The 25,311-nt window shown below is 39.1% G+C and overlaps 1 protein-coding gene and 1 long non-coding RNA gene across 2 annotated transcripts in view; one reads left to right on the top strand and one right to left on the bottom strand.

The window, feature by feature from the left end:
- The window catches only part of lrp1bb (low density lipoprotein receptor-related protein 1Bb), a 288,718-nt gene that overhangs the window by 106,877 nt on the left and 156,530 nt on the right, over positions 1–25,311 (bottom strand). The window contains exons 24-32 of the mRNA XM_046053790.1: positions 22,527–22,724; positions 21,664–21,868; positions 14,662–14,826; positions 14,072–14,316; positions 10,719–10,850; positions 10,268–10,495; positions 9,857–10,031; positions 9,469–9,563; positions 6,478–6,627 (exon numbers count right to left, since the gene is read on the bottom strand). Coding sequence (XP_045909746.1) covers positions 6,478–6,627; positions 9,469–9,563; positions 9,857–10,031; positions 10,268–10,495; positions 10,719–10,850; positions 14,072–14,316; positions 14,662–14,826; positions 21,664–21,868; positions 22,527–22,724 — 1,593 coding nt within the window. The remainder of the gene's footprint in view (positions 1–6,477; positions 6,628–9,468; positions 9,564–9,856; positions 10,032–10,267; positions 10,496–10,718; positions 10,851–14,071; positions 14,317–14,661; positions 14,827–21,663; positions 21,869–22,526; positions 22,725–25,311) is intronic.
- LOC123973610 lies at positions 8,102–8,917 on the top strand. Its single transcript, XR_006825651.1, has 2 exons — positions 8,102–8,412; positions 8,670–8,917. It is a non-coding gene; the product is annotated as an uncharacterized LOC123973610 (long non-coding RNA).

Here is a 25,311-nt window from a genome sequence, read left to right as displayed (position 1 = left end):
CTCAGCACCCCATCTTGACAGAAAAAAAACAGAAATTTAGAAATTTTTGCAAATTTATTTAAAAAAAAAACTGAAATATCACATGGTCATAAGTATTCAGACCCTTTGCCGTGACACTCATATTTAACTCAGGTGCTGTCTATTTCTTCTGATCATCCTTGAGATGGTTCTACACCTTCATTTGAGTCCAGCTGTGTTTGATTATACTGATTGGACTTGATTAGGAAAGCCACACACCTGTCTATATAAGATCTTACAGCTCACAGTGCATGTCAGAGCAAATGAGAATCATGAGGTCAAAGGAACTGCCTGAAGAGCTCAGAGACAGAATTGTGGCAAGGCACAGATCTGGCCAAGGTTACAAAAAAATTTCTGCTGCACTTAAGGTTCCTAAGAGCACAGTGGCCTCCATAATCCTCAAATGGAAGACGTTTGGGACGACCAGAACCCTTCCTAGAGCTGGCCGTCCGGCCCAACTGAGCTATCGGGGGAGAAGAGCCCAAAGGTCACTGTGGCTGAGCTCCAGAGATGCAGTCGGGAGATGGAAGAAAGCTCCACAAAGTCAACTATCACTGCAGCAATCCACCAGTCGGGGCTTTATGGCAGAGTGGCCCGACGGAAGCCTCTCCTCAGTGCAAGACACATGAAAGCCTGCACAGAGTCCTTCATGTGTTTTGCCAAAAAACACATGAAGGACTCCCAGACTATGAGAATTAAGATTCTCTGGTCTGATGAGACCAAGATTGTACTTGTTGGTGTTAATTCTAAGCGGTATGTGTGGAGAAAACCAGGCACTGCTCATCACCTGTCCAATACAGTCTCAACAGTGAAGCATGGTGGTGGCAGCATCATGCTGTGGGGGTGTTTTTCAGCTGCAGGGACGTCAGGACGACTGGTTGCAATCGAGGGAAAGATGAATGCGGCCAAGTACAGGGATATCCTGGACGAAAACCTTTTCCAGAGTGCTCTGGACCTCAGACTGGGCCGAAGGTTTACCTTCCAACAAGACAATGACCCTAAGCACACCGCTAAAATAAGGAAGGAGTGGCTTCACAACAACTCCGTGGCTGTTCTTGAATGGCCCAGCCAGAGCCCTGACTTAAACCCAATTGAGCATCTCTGGAGAGACCTGAAAATGGCTGTCCACCAACGTTTACCATCCAACCTGACAGAACTGGAGAGGATCTGCAAGGAGGAATGGCAGAGGATACCCAAAACCAGATGTGAAAAACTTGTTGCATCTTTCCCAAAACGACTCATGGCTGTATTAGATCAAAAGGGTGCTTCTACTAAATACTGAGCAAAGGGTCTGAATACTTATGACCATGTGATATTTCAGTTTTTCTTTATTAATAAATTTGCAAAAATTTCTACATTTCTGTTTTTTTCTGTCAAGATGGGGTGCTGAGTGTAAATTACTGAGAAATAAAATGAACTTTTTTGATTTTTGGAAAATGGCTGCAATGAAACAAAGAGTGAAAAATTTAAAGGGGTCTGAATACTTTCCGTACCCACTGTATGTTCATACTGAACAAAATAAAACAATTTACTGTTATGTTTAAAGTACATTTAATAGCGATAATATAATTTTGCTTCAAATTTCATTCTGGCCTCTTCTTTAAGTTTGTGTTTGACATAATACCTTATCTCAATTTAAAGGTCAGAAACAAATGTATATGTGACACAAAAGGCAATTTATTATTTTGGCCAGTAAAAAATATGTTTGGGCGGTGGATTTTTTCCATCTACCAGCCACCAGGTGAGGCATTTCCACCCCTGGTTCCTGCCATTCTTAGTGTTTTGTTTACTGTGCTTTTGGATTTATTTCCCTGGACGTTGACTGTATTTTGTATTGTGTCTGCTCCCTATTGACTGTCTGGACTGTCTTCCCTGGTTCTGACCTCTGCCTGCCTCACGATTCTGTAAGCCTATTTCATTGACTATAGCTAGTAAATCATTGATCTGCACTTGCCCTGCCTCCTAGTCTGCACTTTGGTTTCCTCGTTTTCTCTGTTAGCCAGCTTGCACAACCGTGACAGTAGGATGCATAAACATTTAGCTATTTTTAAGCAGCATCTCCTCATCTATTTTTTTTTTTTACTCTAAGACCATACGTAATGAGGTAAAAGCAAAACACCTGCATCTGAAGACATGTACTGCAGTTGTTGTGTGTCATGATTTTTCACTATCTACTACCTGACGGCTCTGTGTGACAGTGAACCTCCAGGCTTCTGTAGTGCTGCTGCCGTGAGCAGAAGTGATGAGTGTGTCTTTGTAAAGAGGCACATGCACAATAAGTTCCTAACCCCAGAACACCCAGCCGCCACCACCACCACCACAACATCCCCCAACCCCAATGCCTTCGATACCCTCAGCAGAAATCGGTGATGCACAGTCCAGGCCCTTTGCCACAGACTATACCAGACGTGACAAGAACTCTCAATTTCAGTCCTACAGAAGTGCAAAGAGGTGGCTCCTCTTACTTCAAAATAGACACTGCAAATGGGGGAATTGACCTGATTTTAGTCCTTTCAGAAAGGGCCAAAATTGCAAAAATGGACCATTACACTGAGGAGGCATGCTTTAAAATAGGCAACATAATGGAAAGACAACTCTATACTTATATTGAAACGTTAAAATAGACTATTGTAAAAGTTCATCTCGGATAGTAAAAAAATGACAAAACAAAACTTGTTAAATGACTTGGTCAACGTAGCTAATGTATTTTTTTTGCTATTTCAACTCTTTTGAGCTACATTGTTGGTGCACACAAGCTGGTGCAGGTTATTACCCTCTTAACCCAAGTCTTCTCCAGTACCCCATGCTTTACTGACCAAATGTTTTTGGCTATCTTGCCTTCATCGGGGTGGTTTCCCTTTAGGTTTCACAGCATCAATCCCACACACACACAGAAACAATTCCCACTTGCATTAATAGCTTCAGGCTCGATACCATCCTTAAAGGGAATGTAAAACTCATTTTCACAAATCAGACAAATACCCAGAAGTGAGAATGACAGTCTACATGCAGTTTACAAAACATTTGACCCTGGGGGCAATGCTAGCCTAGATTAGCTTTGCACCCTGTGTTAATAGGATGCCGAGGGGACCGCTGGCTAGCTGCGATTGCTCAATTGTGGCAGATCATATTCAATTTCCACCTCAACTGTGAGTTTGATTCCAGGTTGATGGATCACCCACACCTTCTAAATAGAAGCCCTTACCTTTCCCTCAAGCCAATCCAATTATTACAGAGCCCTAGGACCTGAGTGGATCACCCTTGTGTCACTAACATTGCCTTCATCATATCTTTTCACAACCAGCTAGAGCAATCACTAAGACATGCACAAAAAATGGAAAAGCCAAAACACAAGCCACATGTTCGTTTTAACACACTGCTGCATGCTCATCAAATGAATTGTCAGTTGGATCGATTACAGTCATTTTGCTCTCTGAAGCTGACAGTCAGGGTTTAATTTTGCCGGTCAATTGTGGGTGCATCATCACAAGCCTCTTACAGAAGAAGGTAATATTTTATTCTCCTGCAATCAGAGACAAGATTACTGTCTGATTCTGCTCTAAGAACTGCACTCCACTGATGCACAGCAAAACCCACAACCACGATTTGGTTGTGTACGTGCCCCTGCCTCCAGCTTGTGAGGGAGGTAAAGATCCTGATAGAACTCAAGCTTTCCTTGTTTACACGTGATCAAGCTTCCACAGACGATTGATCAAGCTATCACAGACCACAAGAGTAGAGTAGAGCAATTGTTAGATTAATGCTAATTTAAGTTGATTGGCTAAATCCCCACAGAGGACTCAAGAACCCTTAATTACCCATGCTTGCTTGATAATACCTAACAAGTTGTTCCCCTAGCAAAGCAGATTGTACATGCATTGAGCTGCATATCCATATTCTAATTTTAATAATAGTTATAATTCCAAATTATTATTCCATTAGGTATCTAATCACAGTTTGCTGAACTAGTAAGACAAAAAAGAAGCAGTGAGAAGAGCTAGAAAACTTTGGGGTAAACACAGTCAGCAAATACCCTTAATTACATCTTTCACCACGGAGACAAAACGATATTTATCTGACATCACCTATAGTCCATTTACTTGCAAACAGCAAAAGAAGCTCAGGATTGGAAAATGACATATCTGGCTGCTGTCCTGCTGTCTCCCCCAGCCTAATTTTCTGCTGACCCTATATGTCTTACAAGTACATATGTTCAATGGTCCATTGCCAAGGAGGACGGCATCTTGGTAAACTGTGAAAAACTGAATGTCTGACAGACAACAACAAGTGCACATTACACTAAATGCAAAATACTAATCTCAAGCTACGAGGAATTTTAAATATGTTCTTAGCTCAGCAACAGTGTTTATAGTAAACATTGGCAAACTAGGCAATCCGTACCATGCCCGGGCACATTTAACCCCCAAAGTCCGGTTCGTTTTACCAGTGTGATAGCTCAGTGCCGTGCCCGAGCACGGTACAAGGCAACCGGGCCTAGTGTGAGTACGCCCTTAGTTAATAAATATTTAGTTGTACGTTGAAGCCAAATTAGACATTGGGGGAGCTGGGCGCAGAGGGACAGAGAGGAGAAAACGCTGCTTGGACTTTACAGAAAAATGTATTAATTAACTCAACATCAAACTATATCGGTATAAATGGTCTAATTTTCTTCTCATTTGAAAATATATTGGCATACCTTATAATACCGATACAGAACAATCAGACCTACATATAAACTGGTTAGACATAAGTTCTTTTATGTATTAACAATTTTAACATTATGACTTGATATCTTGATATCTATATAATATTTGACAGATCAACATCTACAACAAGAATCAACAGGGAGTGAATTCAATTATCACATGCTTAAAATATTTAAAAAGCTGTGATATCTGGTTAAAATAGGTCTTTTGAGTATTAAATATACTTGCATGAATCCAAGTAATGTAAATGTACTAGATTTCTGTCTTCTAAATATAGTCATGCATTACCATGCAGCAAATGTACTATTGAACCAGTGTGAAATTTATCTATTTAACAAAGCACAATAACAACAGTGCAGTGCTGTGCTGTTCATTCTACCATTCAAAACAATTTCCTCAATATAACAAAATGTCATTAATTGTGATTGATGGAGACTCGCAGACATCGTTGCACTGTTTTGCTGTACCTGCTACTGTGCAGGAACCAAGCCATTAGTCTATGTCACCTAAAGTTCTATCTCCTATTTGTGAAATGCAATAATAAAGTCTCCATCGTCCATATAAGATGTCATCCATAGTCAAAGTTTTTACAGTGAGAAATGCCCATAAAAATGAACCAAATAGATGTTGTTTGGAGTTGCAGAATGCTAACAGCTAACAAAACAGTGGGATTCCATTCTGCCACTGTTGTGTTATCCTGTAACAGCGTAATTAATGCTCTCTGCACATGCTGACAGATACCCACCACACAGGAAACGAAGACCTGCCATGATTAATAGCATGCTTCAAGAATACAAAGTATCACCCTGACACAATTTTTTTCTGAAAAATTAAAAAATTACACTTTCATCCAGACACACACACACACACACACACACACACACCAATCTTGGCAAGAAAAATGCCTTTGCATAGCTCACTGGGAAGCATCCCAATTGTCAAGATAACAGCAGTGTGGATGTGAAATAATTTAAAATTCTGATCTAAAATAAAATACAAAAAGAGGGTTGGAGATGAATTACATTTCACCTATTTAAAGTATACAGGTACAGTCCAAATACTACAGTTTGTACCTGTTATTACACCAATAATTAAGGTCTTCTATCTATATATCTTTATATTTCAGATAGACTGTGTGTGATCAGATTTTTATTCCACTTGTGTATGTTTTACATTGATTGCACTTTGTTACCTGTATTGAAAAATGCTATACAAATAAAGCTGCACTGCACTGAGTATTGCTGTTACTGAATTTTAGCAGCTTTACACACTTTCAGCATGGTCTAGTGGCAGAACTAGTATGTGTTTTGTTCAAACATATGGTGCTAATTGGAAGTGTGTAGAAAGAAAAAGGAAAAGGTGGGAAAAGACGAACAGGTTGTGAGCTACAGACTGTTTCTGTTCTTTCCAGAACATGTTGACTTAGATTTCAGGAGATTTCTAAATGAACCTATGAGTTGATTGATGGTGTGACACATTGGATTCAGCACTGATACCAAGAATCAACACATAATGAACATCCTCCTCCCTTTTCATTACGAAAGGGGTGAGAAAATCAATCATCAATCACTGCTGCACTACGTTTTAATTATCTAATGCCCCTGCTACTTCACACAAAGTGAGGCACAACTGTTGCGAGGACTGGCTGAACTGCTCTATTCTACAGCCACTTAACTGGTTAAACACGTAATCCCTCCACACTCTGACTAATCCCCAATGGCAATCTGATGCACTCGTGACAAGCTCCACTCACCCATCACGGCCAGAGCTGTGCCTTTAGCTAACTCTCTCTTTAGAGTCTCCAGCACTTCCAGCCCACTGCCGTCCAGATTGCACCTGTTGATAGTGCCATTGGCCGAGCTTATCCAGTACAGCTTGTTGGCAGTGTAGTCAATTGAGAGACCTGAGAGGAAGACAAGTGAAGAAAGGACACCGGGTTAGCACTCATTGTGCTAGGATTCACTAGGAAACAGGGCTTGACTTCAAATTGTGTTGGCTTAAATAAAATAGTACAGAAGATTCAAATGCGGGTAGACTAGACACACTACAGTGAATATTTTAAATTATCATCACAATATATATTTGAGACATTACAGTAAACAAAGAAGAGTGTTATTGCAATAAGTTGCAACCATCCTTTGTACTGTATTACATTCCATCAGATGAAGAAATTACGATTCAGTTGTATATTGTGATTAAATTAAATATGCAGCACTGAGAAGTTGCATTTGAAATATAAGTTTCCTTTTGACTAAACAGCACATTTCAGAACTGCAAGCCTTAACATTTACATACTTTACTTTCTGTGTATTTCGTTGAGCGAGAGCTAATAGAAATGTTTATGTGTTTGCTGGCACGAATTTGTGGGGGGTCTCTATATAAGAGCTCCAGCTGGCAGGAAAACTGATCAAGAGTGAGACTGACTGCTTTTAAATCAATTACATGGCTAACGCGATGGTTTTTCATAGAATACAACTGTTGGTGTAAAGTGAAAGTAATGTTGAAGTGTGGACCTCTGGACAACTCCCACCATGTGTTGGATTTATGGCAGATTCACAGTCACAATGCATCATTAATTTACGCTAATCCCCAGGTCTACCCTATAATCATAAATGAAGCCAGTGGATGTGCCCCCTGCTATCTGTATTACTGACAAGCCGAGGAGAATGAAGAAATACAGGGAAGGCAATGGTGCTGTTTGTGTGACAAAAGGGGAGTTTGACCTTGAACTGTGTAACAACAGCTACTAGAGTTGAAGAGCAGAGACTGTTTTTGCTAAATCAAGTTGTAATTGCTCGCTTCAGCACACATTATGTTTGATATAGTTTACACTCAACATGTAAGTGAATATAATAATAGAAAATTTGTCTTATGAACGTGTATAAAATGTGTCCTTATGAATTATAGCAAATATCTCCTCGGGCTAGGCAAGATCGCTATATAAATATATATATATATAAGAAGGACTAGAGAAGGATCTTTAATGTAAGCTGCTAAACATTACATTTACCCTATTTCCCATGTATACTGTCAGATTTGGTTAATGGTGGAAATTTAGGCATCTGAAATACAACGATACATCAACAAAAAATACTTCAGTCACTTCCCTTACTGTCAATGCATCACAGTGTAGGACATCCACAGTTACTTCTCAATGATTCTTTTCCAGTACTACACTCCTGCATATTTCAGACTGCGTACAGTGTGGGCTGACCTTACTCAACAGCTGTTAGAAGGAATTTGTGTGGAAAAGCATCCCAATCTTTGTCCTGGTTAGGTTTCTCAAAATAGTTTTTACATAGTTGTTTTCTCTTCTCGAAACTGTTTTCTTTATGCTGTGTTTACAAAAGAAACGCATATATTTATGTTTTGATTTCCATTAATCAACTATTTGATTTCTTATGGCAGTAATAGAGAATTCTAAATTGAGTGAACTCACAAGGTAAGATGTCAACCTTCAGTTTGTGTTTGCAAGTACTATATATTAGTACAAACTACATAAACAACACCCTCCCGATGTCAACACTTGTGAGTGGCTTAAAAGATGATCTATAAGTCAGTGGGAAAGACATTTGAGCCAGGAGGGTGGGTTTGAGCATTGCTGTAGAGCTGTTCAGCTTTTCAAAGGAAACAATCTCAATGGCGTACAATAGATGTGCCAAAACACAAGACCTCATCAGGAGATATGGTAAGCAGCCTTTGACAGATAGACGTGGGGGGAAAAAAGCAAAAACCATTAACATTACAAAGCAATTGTATGGTACAAGCACCAATTTTGGACATTTTGGACACTGTGCTATGGTGGATCTTTTTACTCTATACCTGCGGACCGATGTCTTGAGGACAGCATATTCTAACATTTCAAACCAGGTTATTCAATTAATAGCTGTAATGTTCCCTCAAGTGGAGGGCTACTTTTTCTTGCAATAATTCTTTCTGTTATAGGACAAGATTATACCAGGATGGATTGAAGGAAACTTTAGGTGAAATTACATTAAGGATGCGGCCTTCATAATCGGAAGCTGTAAGAGGATCCGTAGATAAAGAAGCATCTATCCATCAACCCTGGAAGTGTGAATCCTTGATGTCTGTCAGGTTGGTTGTAACACAAGAATTCTATCAGCAGTAACTAAAATGGCATTTTTTAAAATTTTTATTTTGATTTGATTTCAAATTAAATGATTATTATGTTATTGTTTGTCTATATTTCAAAAAAATCCAGCATTGTTTGACTTGCCACACCTTGCATTACAACTTTCATGTAAACCCCTTAATCGGGTTACCTTTGTCAAATTAAGGTTCAAATAGGGGAATTATTTCAAATGAATTTGGAATATAGTGAACACAGACGCAAAGTGGTGCATACAGTGGCACAGCTGTTGATGCTGGAAAATTTAATTGAATTAAATTACCATAAATTGAATCCATAACCAGGCAAAACTGACAAATTACAAATTACCACACATTCTTCCACAGTAGCCCAATAAAACAAATCAAACAAATCAAGTGCACTTGAAATGGAGAAACTGACTTACTGCAAATGCCCACGTAAATGCTTTAATCTAGTTATTGAGAGTCACATCGAATCAGATTTGGTAAACAAACTAAGTTTATGTAAACTTAAAAGACAGAACTTGAAAATAAATGTAAACATGTAAAACCAATCTTCTCTGCTCAGTCACATTTGAGATATAGCTGAATGGGTGGCCCAACTCAGTATGCTATCCAAAGCTCCCATACTCACCTACAGGATCCCTCTGATTCTGGTGGAGGACCTTGCTGTTACTCCCATCCATGTTGGCCATGTTAATGGTGTTGCCATCTGTCCAATAAATTTTTCTGTGTGGGCAGGTGTGAGGTGAATAATTATTGGTATAATGTCGAACACAATATAAAGAGGTTTACAGCATAGTCATTGAACAGTATGTTGTTATTAATGGAAAATTGAATGTAAGCCAATACATTTTGTTCCAACTAACAATCTGCACAAACATGTGAAGCTTTTGAACATGTTCTTCTTACAACAACAAGGCTATGATTCCTGTTTCGTACAGGTGAGGTCTGTAGTCAGGTTTCCTAATTCTATGCATTGAGGTACTGATGAAGTGCTCACACTGCTCTAATCTACTTACCCCTTGGCGGGGTGCACTACAAGGCACCTTGGCTTATCAATGCCGTGGATGATGGAGGTCTTCAGGGACCCATCAAAGCGAGCCACATTGATTTGCGACTCGTCATTTTCAGAGCTGAGCCAGTATAAGTTCCTGGAAAGCCAGTCTAAAGCCAGCCCGCGGCAGTTCACTATGTCTGTCAGGGAGAGCATGAAAAAAAACCCTGTTTGCTTTACACAACTATAATGTCAATAAGATCAGATAAATATGCTAACATGATCTAACATCTACCATAAGCAAAATAAATATATTAATGGTCTGCAACAAATTACTATACTTTTGAGGTATACTTTTACTTATATATTTCTTGCATATTGCAATCATGTACTGACTTTGTATCTTATATACTGTAGATGTCTGGAATGCACCCACCTGCAGAAATTATGGTCTCTAGTTGGGTGCCATTGATGAAGGCCCGCTTGATGGTTTGGGTTTTGATATCAGCCCAGTAGATCCTCTCCTCCTGGGCATCATAGTCCACCACTGTGACATCATCGATATCTGGGACAGTCAGTGCTGTCATTACGTTCATGTAGGGGTTGTCAATGTCCACACCGCGGATTTCAGACCGCCGCACATACAGGAGGAACCTTTTCAACGCTGGTGAGATGATTAAGAAATCAGTCATTCAAGCAAATGCTTCTTTGCTGACTTTTTCCAGATCCAGGTGAGAGTATGAGAATAACAACATGATGTAAATGCTGATGTCAATCAAAAGAAATTCATATGTGATACAAAACACCTCCTGTTCTTTACATAGTATATTGTCACTCTGATAACATAAGGAGAAAGCATGAAAAATGAGGAAGGTGTTCTTGCTCACCAAAGCAGGATTGTTTGTTGGGTGAGAGCTTCATAAGGTGTGGACAGGTGCAGGACGCAGTGTGGTTGTAATTGATGAGACACAGATGTGAACAAGGACCACGTCCATCATTCTCTTTACATGGGTTGGACGCTGATGGGAAGGGAGGAGAGAGAAAGAAAGAAGGGAACATTTCAGAACACAGGAAGTTGAGATGGCAAGCAAAGAGACAGGCCAGGATAAATACAGGATGGGAACTGGACTAACAGCCTTTGCAACATGACATTTACAGGCCTGTGTGAGTGTGCCACTGAAAGGAACTTAAAGTGTACTTTGAAAGTGACAAAAAGCATTTCTGAAAACAACTATAATTACAATATTGTTCTTGCTGTACAATAGCAAAAAAGAGATAAATCTTGAAAGCATGTCAGAATTATGAAAACCCTGGTACTCATCGATAACAACAACAACAACAACAATAATATGAATATAAGGCAACACAGCCAAGAGAAAAGTTATAAATTATTATTAACTTATTTTAAATGTAAACAGAACATGTTATGCTGAGGATGATTTTCACTCAGCTTCTGCCCATGCTTGTTTTTTTTTTAGGTTGGTCTCTTGTTGACTTGTGTCTAAAGAGGATAAGAGATGTGGAAATAAATGATAAAATATAAAAGATTGATTATATTGTTTACTCTATGACACTTCTCTAGAATTAAGTGTGACATTATGTCATATTATCATGTTACTGTAGGATAACAGAATATTCAGTTTAAGACCCTTAACTGCTGACAGTTTCTACTAGACAAGCACAGCAAGCTGAATTTTCAACAGCTTTTACCTGAACAGTGATGTTATAGGAGTCATACATGGAGTCAGTTTTCATGAATTTCTTACTCTTCTTTCAGAATAAATCACCTCAGCAAAAGTATAGAAAGTCACTCACAGTTCAATTATTTCCGTCATGCTGCAACCACATTTCATGCATCAAACACCTCCATTTCTCCATCTCCTCTGGATGATTCATGTCAAACAAGCTCATTCAAAGTTAATTTCCTGGGCTCCTTCAGCAACACTCAGCCCATTGTATCACAAATCTGACTTATTTAAGACAAAAAAAAAAATCCAAGTCTGTCTCTGTGAGCTGGAAGCAGCACCCAGCTGACTGAGTATGCTAATAGGGAGACATCTGAACAGTGCCGCATTCACCTGAATCATGCTCTTATGGGGATGACAGGCAGCAACAACAAAACCAAGGTGTTATATACATTTAAAAAAATCAGTCCACTGCTATGCTAAGGCAGTGGAAATGGTGGTACTCCCTAAAAATAAAGAAAATACTAATTTCCAATCTTAAAGTCATATTCAGACAAGACCAGTGTAGAGATGATGCTCTTCAGTATACAAGTGCTTCTTTCTAGAGAGACCTATATTTCTTGTGCATATTTGTTTCAAAGGTTATCATATTTTTCATGATAATACTGTTGACCAAATTAACTGTCTATGTTCTAAATGGCATACATATTAGATTGTTTCTGTAAAGCATTGCCCGCATTGTGAAAAAATATGACTATAAAAAGACTGAATTATCCTCAGCAACACCTCTGATATCAAAAAGATTATGTCATCTTATTGATCAAAAGGTAATTTGTCTACTTTCTGCTCTTTATAATGGTGCAATGGACATGTCTGTTTCTTTGTGACCCTCTTATAATCAACCAATTATCTGGTGTTGTTATGAGGTCTTGGGACTGCCAATGTGCTTCCTAATTTGCAAATGCTTTTTACCCATTCTAATGTTAAAACACAGCCTTGCCTTTCAAATAACACATAATGTATTTACAGGCTGTGTATGCCTCCAGTGGAGCTGCTAAGACCAGCTGCATGTTGGTGTTCAGTTCTCCCTTCTTCATCCATCCCTCCTTTTCTTTTTCTCTTGTCCAGATTTTCAGGGTCTAGTGGAGCATCACATCTCTAGGCCTTGGTTCTGGCTAGAGTGGATAATAGCCCCCACCCCCACGAGCTTTCTTTAAATAGGATTAGGCACGCGTACTGTCTTCTTTGGAAAGGCAGTCCCATTTGCTCACACTTATCTATGGTGAACAGTCATGAGAATCCAGATACAGGAAGGAAACAAGCAAATTAACTCGTGACACACAGGAGAAGCAATGGAATCACTGAATAGATGCAAACCCGATTAGCACCGTTTTATTGCCCAGGGATGGGGGCTTACATATGAATAAAGCTAAGAGAATAAATGTGAAACTTGGCAATGCTGAAAAAGGTAGTAGTGATAGAAATGAATCCATCAATCAGGGGCCATTCCATAATGTTCCATAATCCAGTGTTATATGGGGGGGGGCTGCTTTACAAATCAATCAAACATTCAAACAACCTATTTTACTGAGAAAAACCCCCACAATAAAGTCAATAGAAAAAGAATCAGAAAACAGATTTTATGCTATTAATTTCAGCTTGGCAATATATCTAGCAAGCTGATCTGCATATCAAATAAAGATTGGCTCACATATGTAGGCCTTCTGTCAGACAGCATATCAGTAGTGTGTACTTTGTGGTCAGAATCTTGGCTTACTTTGCTTCTCAGAAAATTGATTTCCTAGTGCAGTGTGACAGACACAGATTCAGAAGCATTCACTGAAAAGAAATTGCGGCAATATTACTGATGTTTCAGAACTATTTCATATATTTCCTGTCACCACCCATTATTAACATTACTAATTGATTTGATTATTGGATATGCTAGAATTATCAATTGGCAGATGTGTTTCTCATTCTGCAGCTCTCTTTATTCACATTCAGTAAAAAAACATAACAAGAAAAAGCTTTAATATAGTGGTATGAGCCAATTAGAATAATTCGGATGATGAGAAAAACACATTCAGAGGTGCCATTTACTCAAACTAGCTAATTCTATGCATGAGTACCTTTTCATTCAGACACATGCTCATTGATTGACAGGCCTAATGAATGCAGAGACAGAAGCGGAAATTAATTACATTATGTTGGATTTTCCCCTATTTCCAACATGAGAATGAAATGTGTTTTAAAGGATAATGTATCCTCAGTCACTATCCAGTGGCAATGGAACAATATAGCCAAATTTGATCTGGATTATTTTGGTTTACCTGCAGAGTGGAATATGATAGGATGTGATTGAGTTTGATTGAGCAGCCCCCTTTTTGTGACATGGCCAAAATGATATGGGGACTGTGCTTATGCCTTTTTAGTTGCAGTTATGATTCTGGACTCTTACCGACAAATTATATACAGACCTGGTTCCAGCTAACATAGGGAAATGTCCCTTTTATGTGAGTGTCCCAGTACAGTAAAGCCAGAAAAGCTGTTCTAACCTTGTGGCTGCCTGCTGGGGTGGAAGATCTGCAAGTCAAAAGGCTGAGCACTCGTCTTCTGAATGACTGTGACATTTCGCCCAGTCCACTTATTTGCTCTCGCTAAAGTGTTAGTCCTCCAGTCCGTCCAGTAGACATTGCCTCCAAAGAGAGACACAGCAAAGGGATGGGACAGGTATTCGTGGCCCTTGAGGATCTCAATGACCCCACTTCCATCATAGAGGGCAGAGAAAATGGCATCAGAGCTGTTCAAAGGAGACCAACACAGAGAGCCATATCAAAGTTTAAACTGCTCTTCAAATGCATTGAAAGAGAACATTAGAAGTAGGCAGATCAAAGTGTAAACCACCAGTCCTCTGACGGAACTTTTAAATTGTTCAAGACCCACTTAAAACTAAATATGGCCATTGTACTAAAATCTCTAAATATTACATGTCCTCCATTATTTAATGGCCAATGGGAGAATGGAGAGTCAAGAAACATTACTCAGGGAATGGTGAATCCTTTGCAGTCTATAATGTCATACATGTATTAAAAGTTATAAAAAGTGTGAATGGTTTTGCATACAATATGAAACTCCAATCATATACCGTGCATCTGTCCAAACAATCCTTTTTTCCAAGTGATCCAGAGTCAGTCCATTAGGCCAGGCGCCGATTTCCATATCCTTGAACACAATGTGTCGACCTCCTCCACTCATTGATGCAGCCTCGATTCGGGGGAAAGTAGCATCCCAGTCAGTCCAGAAGAGGATCCTTAGAGCAGAAACCCAAAAACAGTTAGTACTGATCACTGTCTGTTTGCTTTTCTGAGGACAAGCAGTAACATACACGCTGCACGACTTCTAGTTTAATAAAACCCAATAACCATCTGACAACAGCTCCTCCACCATTTGTACTTGTCAAGGACATTATACTGCAAGTATTCCCATATACAATGTTGTTGTAATTGTCTGCTTTAACACAGACAGTTGCAGTGATGACTGTCCAAGAACAGCGCCAGCGATCCAGTGCAACCCTCAACATCTGCGTCAGGCCTTGAAACGGGAGGCCATCTGTTTTATTATGACTTTTCACAGCTCATTGAGGCCTGAAAATGAACACCGTCATTGACGAGACCATCTACAGTATCCTGAGTCCTAGTCCAACCTCTCACTGTCCTGCCTTGGTCCACAAAGTCAGCTAGAACAGAGAAAATGGGTGCTCAAGCTTAAATCACACAACGACGACAATGAAACCGTGTTAGGAAAAAAATATCCTTGTCCAGATCAATAACCTTATACACTTGATAAGGCCTCCCTGATCAATGGCCCAGTCCTTTGAGTGGACTCAAGTAATTAGATTAGAATTATTAACCTGGAATGGAAATGCGCCTTTGGCACCAAAAGGACCCATTAATCCTACTCTGTACAGCCATGAAATGTAGTCATTCTCCCAGATGTGAAAAAGTTCTATAGGAGAGTGCATGGGCAGATTACTCATTTCTTAAGAGTGTTAAATTGATTTTAGGAATGTCTGGGTTTTGCTTAAATCTGAAATATACTGGCCATAATATACAACCACTGACAAGTTCTCAGATGCATTTATCCTATGTAAGTATCTAATGTGAAATTGCTAGGAACACAGCAACAGAGAAAATAGATTTTTTTTTAAATATAATTTTTACTACCTTTATCTAAAAGATGTTCTATTCTTAGATCGGAAAAACATAAAGTCTCCCAACTGTGTTTTCATCACAACAGTAGTTACAGTAGATAAAGTACAGCTACTTGTTTGAATCAATAGCTAATTACTTTGTAATTACTCGCCAGTAAAAGTTAATGCACCCCTAATTTATTTGTATCTTTTACATATATGTATACAAATCTATCAAACTGGAAAGTAACTGGATGCACCAAAATATATTTAATGTTTTTTTAAAGCAAGCAATACATGTGTCAATAAACATTGTTAAGATAAGTCACATATGAGTTGATTCAACACACCCAGGAGACATCAGGAGAGAGGATGCTGAGATGCTAGAAGTTCCCACAAGGATGAATGGTTTGTGATGTATTTTTTGTTTTGCTTTTTTTGCCATAAAATTAAACCTAAACTCCCTACATCAAGAGAGGAACAGGGCAACAAGAAACCTACCAGGCAGATGTCTACTATCACTACCTGCCTGGCTTGAGAATATCACATGGGTGATACAGATTCCAGTACTGTGGTTACAGATGAGTTAAACATCTTTCTCGCAGACCAGGGAAACACAAAAAGCAACATCAGACTCGCAAAACCTAGTGCCAGGCTCTTAGATTGAGGGCATATAAGGTGGAAAGCAGGTTGTTTTAACATTTTCAAAAGTTTAACCACTTATAAATATGAATAAGTTTCAGTTATTGCAGCTAACAAAGAACAAGCATATCCAATATGCTCAGTTAAGAGGATACTGTGGAGTGTGATAAATGAGGAGGAGACGGTGTGGGTCACCACAATACAATCCATTGATATCATTAAAAAAAATTATTGGAAAAATTGTGCTTTTCATAAAAATGGCATTGCCTCAAACCAAATACATGTTACATTTGGCTAAGTTTAACAGCACGTTAACTCAAGACATCAAGCAGGCCACACCAGTGTTGGGCGCTAACACGTTACTCAGTTACTAGTAGTGTAACCAATTACTTTTCTAAAAGAGTAATATTATTACAGTTACTAATGCAAGTAATGCTGTTACTCGTTACTGAACACACCATCCTTGACATGTATGACAACTGTGTGGCAGCTCAGTGGTACCGGACTTTGTTGTTGCTGCTTTGTTTCGCTGATAGCGAAAAACTAAAGGAAGAATGGAGAAGGAGGGAGAGAGGCGTTCTTTCCACAGCTGTAAGTAGCTACTGCCATTATTGTGTCACAGTCCAAGATGCAAAGAACATTGTCGTCTATTGTAAAGCTTTCAACAGCGAACGTTTCTATGTCTGATTTATTGAAGCATCTGCAGAAGCAGCACAGCAACTGTCACCGATGCTTGGACTCGTCGGGAGAGAGTGGCGTTAACGTAACGTTTTGTAACTACTGAATACTGCTCTTCTGAACAGGGTAAATATGCAGAAAAACAGCCGTTCAAAATTCGGGATTTACTTTTTTATTTATTTTTTTTTTCAGCCGGTGGTGTTAAGAAATGTTAGGCCTAGGCTATATGCTTTGTAAAAATCACACTCCTTGCTGCTGTTATGAATATGACATTATTTAAAAAGTCGGGAGAGACTGCTTTGCTTGGGAGTCAAGGGGGTGGTAGGGAAAGCAGTGTTTCCCATAATAAGCCTATAATTTGGATAATTATCATCGCTGACCACCAAATACAGATTTAAAATTTTTTTTAATTTAAAATCATATTTGATTGAAGAGCTGTATTGAGGAGCATCTATTGGTGCAGCACCTCTCTCTCTCTCTCTCTTGTGAACACCGCTGCACAAACCTGTCCAAAGATACACCCCACCGTCATTCTGTGAGAAACCCAAGAAAGTAATATAGTAACGTAATGAGTAACATAGCTAGTTACTTTTATCCACGACTGTGGCTCAGGTGGTAGAGCGGGTTGATCGGAAGGTCGGCGGTTCAACCCCCGGCTCCTCCAGCTGCATGCAAGATACTGAACCCCGAATTGCCCCTGGCGGCTGTTCGCCAGTGTATGAATGTGTGTGAATGTTAGTTTCTGTTTGAGCACTTTTGTGAATGGTGAATGCAAGGTAGTGTAAAAGCATTTTGAGTGGTTGAGAAGACTAGAAAGGCGCTATACAAATACGGAGCATTTGCATTACCCAGTAATAAGTAATAATATTACTTTATTAAGGAGTAATAAGTAACTAGTAATATATTACAATATCTGATTAACTTGCCCAACACTGGTTCACACACACTATTAAGTACAGTCCTGTGACACACAAAACAAATACTACAATTTACTGCTGCACTCTCATGCACCATTTAGAGTCTTCAATCACCAAATACTTATTTATAATTCATATCAAAAGCAAGACATCACATCCTTTTTCAATGTTGAGTCAGGGAAATTTCTATGGAATGGAAGGCTAATTTAATCGACCTCGTTCCTACCCTTGTCCAGCCAGGGTGCCTTGACCAACCATTAGAGTCACAATAAAGTGACACGGACATGATCTTTCACCAGCTTTATCGCCTGTTGGCACCGGCAAACATTGACAGTTTGATGGAGCGCCTGGCCTGTACAGCATGGGTCTCTGCAGGAGTGGGTGAGTGCTTTTTTCCTTTCCCAGTAAGACACCTCTACACTTTTTTAATCAGTTTCTCTCCTTGCATAACATTTTTTACAGCATACTTACAGCAACAGTTCTTACCTGCATGATATATTAAAATTAGTACAAGTAAACGCAGTTATTAAAAAATATTATTATTATTATTTTGAAAGTCCGTTGCTCACTGGCTCTGAATACACATACGTTCAATCCATGGGTCACAGGAGGGGCGGGATGTTGACCAGCCTGCAAATCATCCATCCAAACAAGCAGTGGGGGGAGGCTTCAGCAGACTACGCTGTCATATTTTTCTGTATTTTTCCACCTGCGATCCGTTATCACGGCAGCAGGTGAGCCTCTTGCTTGCTAATGACGCATCCAATCAAACAACTCAAACAGCCGAAACCAACATCTGCGCCCTGTGTGTTCAATGCTGCTTTACCTGGTCCGTGCTTGTAAAATATCCACCGCGACTTGTAACGTCATTTCAAGTTTGAGTAAAGTCTGTGCGAGTGAACACACGCACATAAGACGAAAGCTAATAAAGATTTTAATTGTTGCCCAGCACTAATTAAAACAAAAGTCAGTAGTCAAAAAGAGATACAAATCAAAAACCACTGTATTCACTTTTAGACTTTTTAAAATTGTTATTCTTCAACAAAGAAACCCTGAAGAAAATATGTGACCATTGTTGTGCATATAAGAGTGCAAAGTGCAAAGACACGCCTATTGCCCAGTTACTTAACCTCTGGGAAAATACAATTCGATGATGAAAGACAATGATGACGGTAATATCTTAACGATGTGTGAGCTGACCTTTCGAGTACGCTACGTCACAAAATAAAAAATACCTTGTCCGTGCATTCAGTGCATCAAGCATGCAGTACACGTGTGCTGGATTTAAACAAGCAATAGCTGCCGAAAATTTCATGACTGAAGATAAACGTGAGTGAACAAACGACCCCAGGAGATAAAACACTGACACCACCAGCCTCACAATATATGTCGATAGATTAAATTGCTAGACATGGATCAACCTCACTCGCATGGAGGTGGTTTGGCTTTGAAAATACAGATCTTGATCAGAAGACGTCATCTGCAAACTGTCTGTCGAAAATTGGTTGCCGTTAAAGACCACAAAACTAACCACCGCACAGAATATCAAAAATATGATAAGCTTTGGGAGTCAGCTATCCATGAAAGGCCTAAACTAGCCAAGTTACCAGCACAAACACACATTCCGGTTGAAACACAGCTACAGTAATGATGACAGGATCAAAGCCACTAAGACAACAACTACAGACAGAACTCACGGCTATAACAACAGATGAAATGCTTCATAGGTGCACTGTTTAATACTTGCGCTGGTGATTTCAGTGTTTTTATATTGTTTTTACTTGAATGCTTCAGTTTTAAATAAATAAATAAGACCTGTTTAGTAAGCAAAACTTTATATCTAATTTACAAGAGCAAGCTATTACAATATTAGACTTTTACAAACACATTTTTGAAGGAAGCCAAATATCATTTAATTATTGTTAATAAAAATAATTGACCTATTACACCAGTAACAATGCAGGTACACTCATAAAATGAGACTTTTGTCCATGTGAAGGGTTTCCTGGTGCATGCTGTGAGTCTTCCCTATATGCTACAATATAATAAATAAATAAATGTACACAAGCTGATAGGATTGTGTAAATTGACAAGCTCTTGTTACATATTTACAATTTAACAATATATTTTCACATTTATTCTTCATTAATCAAATTAAAAGTAAGCCAACATGGATGCCACATGGCATCGTTAAATGGCAACTGTCCTCCGCCAATTAATTTAATCCAAGTAAGAAGTAAGGACATAGAAGACTGTGTCGATACAACTTCCATCCAATTTTCCATTACAATATACAATACAACAAGCACCTAAAGAGAAGTTGTTAAAATAATTTTATCAGTAATTTCCATCACCCTCAGCATTTATGTCACCTATGATCCTAAACCGGACAGGATTAAAGCACTTTTAGTCCTGAACAAGGCTGATCTTTGATCAGAGAACCACAATAGGTTTAAGTGGCCACTAAAACAAAATTGCATCCCTAAACAACCAACCACGAAATCTTGCACAAATGTAAGACTATGCCAACAGTAAAACAATCGCTGTTTATTGTCAGTGAACTACAATGACAAAATGCTGAACAAATATGATGTTTTGTAATGTGCGTCCCAAGAGGAGCTATAAAACCATTTACCGCTCAGTAAATCTCATTAACAGATTAAAATGTAAGGAAAACATAAATAGTGAAACACACACAAACAGATTAGTGGGCAACTCCCAAACATACACACACCACATACACATGCAACAATGAAATATGTTTCTTATTATAAGAATATAGTTGTTGTTGACATGTCATTATAACAAGAAAATGTGCCTTGTTACAAAAAAAATTATTATTTGATTATAAATAATAGAATTTTAACGTGACAAACAAATACAAATGTGTGCTGTGTTAAGCCATCTTGCAACATAAGATATCATAACTCTGGCTTTTGACATGAGGATTTTCCTCTTTGTCCCTCATGTTTCCTGTTTAGGTAGTTCAGTTTCATTTCTAAAAGGGATGGTAAAGTTTCAAATTTCCAAAACAACATGCAATATCAAATCCTCCCAGGTGTGTTGCATCAGTGGCTAATAATGAGTCAAATCTGTTTCCCCCAGTGTGACACCATCCAATAACATAATTTAACAAAATAAGAAGCTTATTGTAACACTTGTTATACCAAGAAAAACAAATTATAATCAATGCACTGTACTATAATAGATGCTGTGTTTTCTCTGAAGTCTTGCTTCCTGACTGTAGGGCAAAGGGAAGGCTGCTATTACAGAGCCACAGATCAGTCTACAATAACTCTCCCCATGTCTCTCAGTGGGATAAACAACCATGATTTTGAAAATTGGCCCAGAGGGGAATGATGTATAAAAAAAACAGAGCATATTTTGGGGTTTTATTTGAAGGTCTTGCTTAAACTGCTAAAGAAAAACATTGCCAGAGAACAAGAATGAAAGGGTAGTAAAGCATATAAAGCAGGAGCAATGGTGGTGGTGGGGGATTAGCTACATCAGTTGTCATTACTGGAATGGAGCACACAGCACTGTTATTGATGTACTCCATATTTGCTACCTTAATGGACCTTAGCACGGCAGACATCTTCATACATCAAGGCAGATGCAGAAGTGAGAAATACAAGGAGGTCGCCATTTTACTTTATTCCAATAATCTCAGTTTGCACAGCTACCAGCAAGCGCTGTATGTGGGAGTAAGTGCACAACATACCCCTGCCCTGGGTCGAGAGCAATGGCCCGTGGATGCTCCATGCCTCCGGCAATCAGTGTGGTGCGCATATCTCCGTTAAGCTTGGCCACCTCAATCTGGTCAAGATTGCTGTCAATCCAGTACAGTTTCCCTGTTATCCAGTCCACAGCCAGGCCCTCTGGGGTGGCCAGACCATGCTGCACAACAACCTCTATCCCTGTCACCCCTGAAAAAACAATATTAACAACACAACAGCATTACAATGTAACACAAACATACGTTATAGTCAAGGGGCAGCGTGGCTGGATGGTGTCTCTTTACAGTGCTCAGGAAAACATTCTCAAAGCAAAAGACTGCTTTGCTTTCGTTCCATTAAGCATGGTACAATGATTTCCCCGCAATATTCATAATCTAGCTGTTACAATTATTCTCGGATGTTGAGGCTTTTATGTGCGTCTCAACAAATAGTGGGATAGGTACAGCTAAGAGGCGATTTCTGCAGCTCTGCAGAGGGAAATAAAGGCAGGAGAACCCAGTAAATGTACTGCCACCCACAAAAATATACAAGGTGAATGAGAAGTTCTGGTGCATCATTTTATGAGGGGGAGATCCTGTACTACAACTGCTGAAGCGCCGCAGTATTTTTATTTTAACTCTGGTCAATCTGACATAAATTTTCAGGGAGAGACAATCTCACCTCGTTGTATAACAGCTGAGTATGTGTAAAGACAGTAGAGTAAAACAGAGCCTTATCACCAGCAGTACCTTAGACATCCATTACAGCTGCTGGAGTACAGATCAGCAAGACACTCTCTTTAGCCTATACATCATTGCAGTCTTTAGATATGTAGAAATTGTTTGTGTACGTGTGTGTGCGCACATACCGCCAGTTTCGGAGAGCCTTCCCCTGTAGATCTTATCCTCCACCACATCTGTCCAGTAAAGGAGGCTGCGATTAAAGTGGAAGTCTAGTGCAATGGTGTTCCTCAGCCCCGGCACTAGCAGGCTGTAGTCCCGCTTGTGAAGGTCTATTCGTCTTATCTCGTGCCGCATTGAGAAAATGATGAAAGCCTCAAAGGGATCTGGCCAAGAAGAAAAACAGGAAACAAGCACGGTTTTCGAGTGCCACATAGGGCTGAGCGATGTTTTCAGTAAATTGGTAATTGACAATGTGTAATAACATGTGCAGTATTGAGTAAGTGTTTTGCAGTGGCAGTAACATGAGTGTGTCTTGAATGTATTAAATGCTTGAATGAATTTTCTGAAATATATATATATATATATATCTCACAAGCATGCACACAGGCACGCTCCGATGAACACACACACACCCACACAAATCTACCTACAAGTATGTATTCACACATTTTACTTTGAGGAAAATACATTTCCTCTAAAATCGTTTTGGTTACACCTTGATAAGCAAGGTCACAGTTTATCATTGGTCAGAAAGTCCTCGGCCCTAATTCACCTCCAGGCCCCTTAAATCTCTTCATACTACAGCACCAGGTGGTTAATATTTAAAAGGTGCACTCAGACTGAACATGAAGCCCACTTACAACAATATTTATTATGTTAGGTACTTTTTAAAAGGTATTTGTTTATTTTTCATTAAATTAGCTTATTTAAATTAGCCCTACCTTTGCCCGCTGCACATTAAAATTATACATACATAATCAATCAATAATTACAATCCAATAATATAATATACATTATTTTAAATTGGGCCATTCTGCATAATGAGTACTTTTACTTTTAGTACTTTTAATAAAGTAAAATTATGAGTGCAGGAAATTTACTTGTACAGAGAGTTTTTACAGTGGTATTACTAATTTTACCTAAACCTGCAGTGCGGAACTTTTGTCTCCCACCTCTGACAGTGACAGTAATTACACAACACTTATGCGCTTACGACGTTTAGGCTCTGCCATACTGAGTTGCTGCTGCTAGGTTGCTCCCCTCTTCAGCTCTGGCAAACCAACCATTGCTGGATGGCATAAAACACATCACTACCGGTCCACCAGTGCAGGAATGTCACCACAAACACCCGATATTAAACCTCTGGTATACTGCGAGTAGAGAGATATTTACCTGGCAGTGATAGACTTAATCTTTTGAATTGTGTGAACTTGTCTTACAAGGACTTGTATGTAAGTGTATGTCTGTTTATTTATATGTAAAAGTCCCGCACTTTAGCTTTAAGTAAATGATCAGAGTACTTCTTCCACCACTGAATGACTGTTGCTGACAAGCAATGCATGTGTATGTGATTGAATTACATCAAAATATGGTGGACATGTAGGGTGCAGGGGAACTGAAGCAATTTACCTTAATTTTTAGTTCAATATATGTTTTCTTTCAGCTTGCTCTCTTCCTCTCTCCTGATCCAGTGTACAGGACATACTTTCAAACACATCTCACTAGTTTACACCACCATGTAGTGCACATTTATATGCATCAGTTGCAGCCAAACCAATCTGTAGCAAAACATATTGGATATCAACTCATTACATTTTTCCATCTTCTTAAAAAGTTAATACATTTGTAAGTCGCCTCTTTTGAGAAATATATTTCTTAGTGTCTCTAATATGCCACTAAATCTAATGACAAGTCCTAAAGCCGGCAACAGTGCTCGCATGCTGAACTTCTCCGGCCTAACCCGTTGAGGTTTAGCTCAATCAGGAAGATTATTGCTGCCTCTGAGAAATGTTTGTACAACTAACACTCGGAATTTGTCACACACGGACAATTGTACAGATTCAAACTAATTCATCAACACATAGAAACCACACATACACACACAATCTTTCAAAAATAGGCCTTTTTCCAAGGCTTATCTTCACAGCACTCTAGACTAAAACACGCTTTAGGGAACAGACCGTTTTGCCCACGAATGCAATTAAATAGTGTCCTTGCTTCAATGACACATTTCGGTGTTATTACCAAACTAGTTGCAATGCTATCTGAGAGAAGATTTGCACTTGCAAATCTTTTATAACTGAGATGTGTACAACAAAAGGAGAAGCGGATGTGTGCTCGGGACTTCACAAAGAATCCAATAACACCTCTCTCAAGATTAAATTGGAATGTGTGTGTTGGGATGCAAAATTTGATTTATGATGAAGCTGAAGAATTCTGATCGGCTTCCAGAGAGAATTGTGTATTCTTTTCCTGTGTTAATGTAAGATTAGAGTTGCAACTGCCATCAATCTTGGAGTGGAATAGAGAAGCAAGCAATCAAAACGAGGTATATAAATCTGAATGTGACAAGCTTGCAGCATGTGTGTGAAACTCCTGCATTCCAAACGGTTACCGACCGATCTCATCAAGTAGATTATTCAATAACAATGGTGGAAAGTTTTAATTTATAATGTGATACTACACTGGCAAAACATTTCTGTTTGTATGGGATTAGGCCTGAGATGAACTTCTGCACAGCTGAATAAAGTAACAAAGCTCTGTTGGTTTGAGAAGGAAAGAACACTGCCTTCACTCAGCATCAGTACAGATAAAAACAGACAGGACTCATTGCCCAGATGCCTCTTCAGATTTGACACTGATTGAATTTGACCTGACAGTACCCTAATTCACTATCTTTTACTATTCTTCAGACCAACTCTTGAATTTCTTCCGCACTCTGAAGCACTAACACAAGAACCTTTGTGTTCT

This window comes from Micropterus dolomieu, linkage group LG07 (genome assembly GCF_021292245.1).
Source record: "Micropterus dolomieu isolate WLL.071019.BEF.003 ecotype Adirondacks linkage group LG07, ASM2129224v1, whole genome shotgun sequence".
Lineage (NCBI taxonomy): Eukaryota > Metazoa > Chordata > Actinopteri > Centrarchiformes > Centrarchidae > Micropterus > Micropterus dolomieu.
This window is presented reverse-complemented; position numbering and strand designations above follow the sequence as displayed.